Source organism: Brassica oleracea, chromosome C2, assembly GCF_000695525.1.
Source record: "Brassica oleracea var. oleracea cultivar TO1000 chromosome C2, BOL, whole genome shotgun sequence".
NCBI classification, from domain to species: Eukaryota; Viridiplantae; Streptophyta; class Magnoliopsida; order Brassicales; family Brassicaceae; genus Brassica; species Brassica oleracea.
Window position 1 is genome coordinate 14,777,059 of NC_027749.1, and position 5,467 is coordinate 14,782,525.

The 5,467-nt window shown below is 27.9% G+C and overlaps 1 protein-coding gene across 1 annotated transcript in view; it reads right to left on the reverse strand.

Moving 5' to 3' along the window:
• The window catches only part of LOC106321022 (endoglucanase 7), a 9,413-nt gene extending 6,527 nt beyond the window's left edge, over positions 1–2,886 (reverse strand). The window contains exon 1 of the mRNA XM_013759349.1: positions 2,311–2,886. Within this exon, the coding sequence (XP_013614803.1) occupies positions 2,311–2,728 (418 nt within the window). The 5' untranslated portion in view covers positions 2,729–2,886. The remainder of the gene's footprint in view (positions 1–2,310) is intronic.
• Between the last annotated feature and the right edge of the window lie 2,581 nt (positions 2,887–5,467).

Genomic DNA, 5,467 nt, shown 5'->3' on the forward strand with positions numbered 1-5,467 from the left:
TTTTATATAGTATAGATTTGTACATGATGTTTTTAACTTTGTAAGTTTAACTTATTTGATAATTATTTATATTTTATTTTGAAATAAAAAATTTCGTAATATTAACATTTTTAGAAATACCAAATTGAAAAACGATTTGGTATATTTTTGGTGCTTTAAAATAATATGTGAACATTCTCAATGATTTATAATATCAACTTATATATAGTATATGTTAGTTTGAATATTTTCAATAGTATATAACCTAAACTTTGAAAATCATGAGTTTAAATTTAGATTTATATAGTTATACTTGTTTGAAAGTCTTGTATTTTTAAATTAATTATTCTTTTCGTTATTTATTTTTTAATTTTCGAAAAATATTAAACATTATGTTAACTTAATATAGTATTTATATTTTTCTAAATTTACCTTATTCGATATTGATTTATATTTTAGTTTGAAATAAACATTTTTTGGTAATATTAACATTTTTTAAAATAGTAAACTTAAATAATAATTTCTCATACTACGATTGGTCGTTTAAATCCTATGTGGACGCTCTCGATGGTTTATAGCCTCAACTTTTATATAGTATAGATTAACTAGGATAAGACCGGCGCATAACAAATTTATATGAAAATTATTTAAGAAATATCGTTTGGAAAATAAAATTTATATTCTTGATCGAATAAATATTTTTGGCCCTTAAATAATTTTAAATTATTTTTTGTTAATTATATAATTTGTTTACCGATGAGCTAGTCCCATTTGAAAAATATTTTAGGTCAAAATATCATTTATCGCATAAGAACTTAACGTTTAGGCCGAAGAATTTCAGACCTACTATTTGGTTACAATGAAAATATGAGAGATCAGTTTTATATCATGATTTAACAATTTAAAAGTTAATTATGGTTATGAGAAGTTTACGTTCACGTGCGCATATAAATCAAACGATCGTTCTTGTTTATTTGCAATCGTATATGATATATAATTAAATTTAAATGATATTAACATAGATATATAGTATACTTTTAATATGAATATTTATTAAATGAGGTTTCTACTCATATGATTTTATGATTATTTGCATATTTGTGTAACAAAATTTTATACCAATGATTTTTTTAAAATGTGAAATGTTTAGTGGTTTCAATAATTTATATTCATTTACAAAAAGAATGAAGATTTCAAAATTAAAATATTAACTTTTCAATATATGTTCAACGTAGATATCAAATTATAAGTATGTATTTTCATATGACTTATATAATTTAATTTAAACGATATGAATATATATATATATATATATATATTAACATAAACACCCTTTAAAATAAAATTATTTATTCATATAATTTTATAATCATTGTATCTTATTATAGAAAAAGATTTAAACATTCATCACAAAAGTTTATGTGTGACTTTTAACAGTTTTAGTAATTTATACTTGTTTTGAAAAATTCAAAATACAATATATACAAAAAAATCTAAATTTTTATTATATGATTAATATAATTATGTCATTTATTTTAATAATAAATAATTAAACAAAAATAATATAGTATACAAATTGTTAACAAATTTTTATTATTTAAAATCATTAATTGTCATATATATCTTAATCACATTAGGTATTCCGTAGGTTTTATGAAATTTTTAATTGATTCTCAAGCTGCCACGTAAGAAAAATTAACATTCTAATTACGTGACAACTTAGTATGGTACTTTTTTAATTAATACAAACTCAAGGTTATAACTTTTTAAATGTTTTTCTATTAAACAAGGGGACTAAGAGCATGATTAACCCGGAATTTTTAGGATAGAGTTCTTAGCGGAAGTTAAGAAACTGTTTCTTAACTTTTAACTAAAAAAGGTAAGAACCCAAACCCGGGTTAATCATGGTCTAACAAGATTGTGAACTCGGAACTATTCAAAGTTCCCTCGCAATGAATTCTTGACTTTTTTTTATCAGTCGTAATTAGTTGAAAACTACACCGCATCATATATACATTATTTTATTATACTGAATTAATCAGCAAGAGTTCAATTTTTTTTTATATTTTAAAAGTCTTTTTATTTTTCTGAATTTACAAATATTCATATTTAAGACATCCGATAACATTTATTCTTTATTAGTATAATTTATTAGGCACTACCTTTATTTTTATTTTATTTTTGATAAAGGGTTTACATTAATCATGTCTATAGATGTTTTATCAACGGGTTTCTATAGAACTGGATGGAATCCTAAGAATTTATTCAAAAAAATTGTGTATATGAGACATTATAAAGTTGGAAAATTAAGATATAATAATGAAGACTTACATTTCTGGGCGTCGAAAAACTGAATAGCCTTATGGATGGCAAGAGTGTAATTATCTGGAGGAGGAGGTGTAGACTTATGACGAGGCAACGACTTAACGATGATGATCGGAAGAGCAACGACGAGGAACAAGACGACGATAGATCCAACGGTCCACATAAAAACCGTTCGGCTAACGGAAATACAACCTAGGTTTACATACTTCTTTCTCTTCTTTTTCCAGCTATCTTGTGGTGCAAGTAACCAGCCTTGTTGCGTCTCGTCCAATTGATTCCTCTGATGTTCGGCAGATAGTTGCTGCGAATGGAGGGCTCCTCTGTCCCACTCCGTCATGTTCCTCCGCCGCTCTTCCTCCTCAGCCTCGGCTCGGTCGCTGTCTATGGCGTCGAGCCTCCCGCCCCATAGATTCCCTGGATGCATTTCTTGAAAGAGTCTTAAGATTGAATGAGTAGGTTTTCTGGAAAAGAAATATATATAACGGAGACTAAGAGTTTTGAACTTTTTTCCTAAGAAAAAAGAAGTGCAATGAATTTTGATTAATGATGGGTTAGAGGGATTTATTAAAGAGCGAGTTGACTACTGGGGTATTTTGGAAATGGGTAAGGTGTTATGCAGCATCACTTATGCTTTTTATATGATTATATCATAAGTCTTTTCAGCAACTTTTAATAAATCGTACTATTATGCAGCATTACTTAGGAAATTATAAAATGATAAACTGGAATTTAACTATAGATGTCTCCTTAACTTTCATCCCATTTTTTTTATCTTGCACAAAATTGTAACGTCCATGTCCGCTTCTCCCATCTGTCCACCCTCTCTAACGGTGAGAAGTGTTAATTTAAAAAGTTTTGAAATACTACTTGTTTTCTAATTTTATAATCACCCCTACGATGTTTTCCGTGGTTGTCGTAAATAACTCTCCGATTTATCAATCATCCTTCCATTATTCCACTTCAAATACGTTTATTTTAGAAAAAGTTCTAGACAAATAACCAAAAAAATACGCTCATTTTAATGATATAAATAACTAAATAATTTAGTTTAAGATTTTCAACATACTAGAAACCGAGAGATATTATAATCACCCACTCGCATAGCGTAACGTTCTTGTTGTACACCAAAAAATATTATCTCACTACCTCTTGGTCGTCAAGACAGCTGATCAATACTCATTCTGTTTCTAAATATAAAATATTTTAGGTAAAATACATTTATTAAAAAAATTATTTTTTATCTAAAAAATATCATTAAAATTTTAAATTATAAACTATTCACCCAATTACAAAATAGAACTATTAAATTTGATTGGTTACATAGTCAACTTCAAATTATCTAGAAATATGACAATATCCAAAGAACATAAAAACTCTTCTAAACATTTTATATTTCAGAACGGAGAAAATACAATTTAGTAACGCTTCTTTATGCGCCTCCGTGTGCCAATAATGCTCTCTCTAAGCCCATGGATCCACCGTGTTTGACGCTTCAGACTTCAAGCATTATCACTTGATTTTTTTGTTCGTGTTTTGACTTCACTTGCATAGTATACCGATTCACTTTCTTATAAATCATTTATCATTCCACTATTTCAAATTAGGCATGCTTAACTTTGAACTTATTTTTAAATCTGAGAACGAAATTTTTTTTGGTGACATATAGTCAAATAAATTCTATTTAAAATATACCCTCATATATTATTATATACTAATAAAAATCTGAATTTTAAAAAAATGTCAAAGTTCTTTGGAAATCAAGAAAATACTACATTGTGACTTAATATTAATGATTTGGTATATTAAGAAAAGAAAAACTAATTTTTTGGTAAATGTCGTCGTCAGAAATATGAAGGCCAGCTACGTTTATTGCTCATGTAATAAAAAAGCTGCATAAAATAAAAAGAAAACGCGTGCTTGATGCTTTTTAGTAGGGTTGGACAAATAAACCGAATCTGAAAATCCGAACCGAATCTGATCTGATAAAAATGAATCCGAACCGATCCGAACCCGGCATAAATACCGAATGGATCTTGTTTTATGGTATTTCGGGTTATGGATATTATCCGAACCGAACCCGAACCTAAATGGATATCCGATAGAACCCGAAACATTCAAAATTTCCAAAAAGAACTTGTACCAAACATGATCTCAATTCCTAATATGTATTCAAAATATATTGAACATCTAAAATAATTATCTATTATATGAAGATTGATGGTTGAATGTGGCGGTTGAAGGTTGAAGTTTTTAGATTTTGGTTTTGTTTTCATTGAAAAATGTTTTTCATTTCATGAGAACTTGGTTTTCGTTTTATGCTTTCATTTATTTGGTTTTCCTTCTATCAATAACTATGTTTACCTTTCACTTGATTTTGAATGATCACATTTGATGTTCCTTTCTTTTTTTTGAACCGATTTTATTCATGTTTTGGTTACAAAATAGGTACAAATCAAGTATTTTAAAACAAAAGAACCGATTTTACTTACTTTTTGGTTACAAAGTAGATATAAATCAGGTACATTTAAACCGAAGAACCAATTGGGACCCGAACCCGAAAGTACATCGGGTTGTACCGGTTCTTTGAAGATTTACTAACCCCGATCCGAACCCGTTAGAACCCGAACCGGTCCCGAACCGAATTTTCATATAACACGAACCGGTCCCAAACCGAATTTTCATATAACCCGAATGGGGCTGATTTTGATAAACCCGAAAAATCAAAACCCGATTGGACTAAACCGAAATCCGATCAGGACCCCGAATGCACAGGCCTACTTTTTAGACTATTCATCTGGTGTTACAAAAAAATGTAAACATCAACATGTGTCAAAATTATACCTTGTATTAAGTACTTCTTTCGTTCCCAGATTCTTTTTTCAAAAATATTTACGCATATTAAGAATATATCGAATGCTTATAACTGAATTTATTATTTATTTTACTATATATTTTCTAATAACTATCACCAATAATATTTAAGTAATTCCAATATTTTCAATTAATGTTTCTTAAAAGTATACGACTTGTCAACATTAACCATTAAAATATCTTAACATTCTAAAAAATTTCTTATTTCGAAACAAAAAAATAAATCTAGAAAATCATTCTTTCGGGGGTAGAGGGAATAGAGTTTGTGGCTATGTATAAAAGAATATTCTCT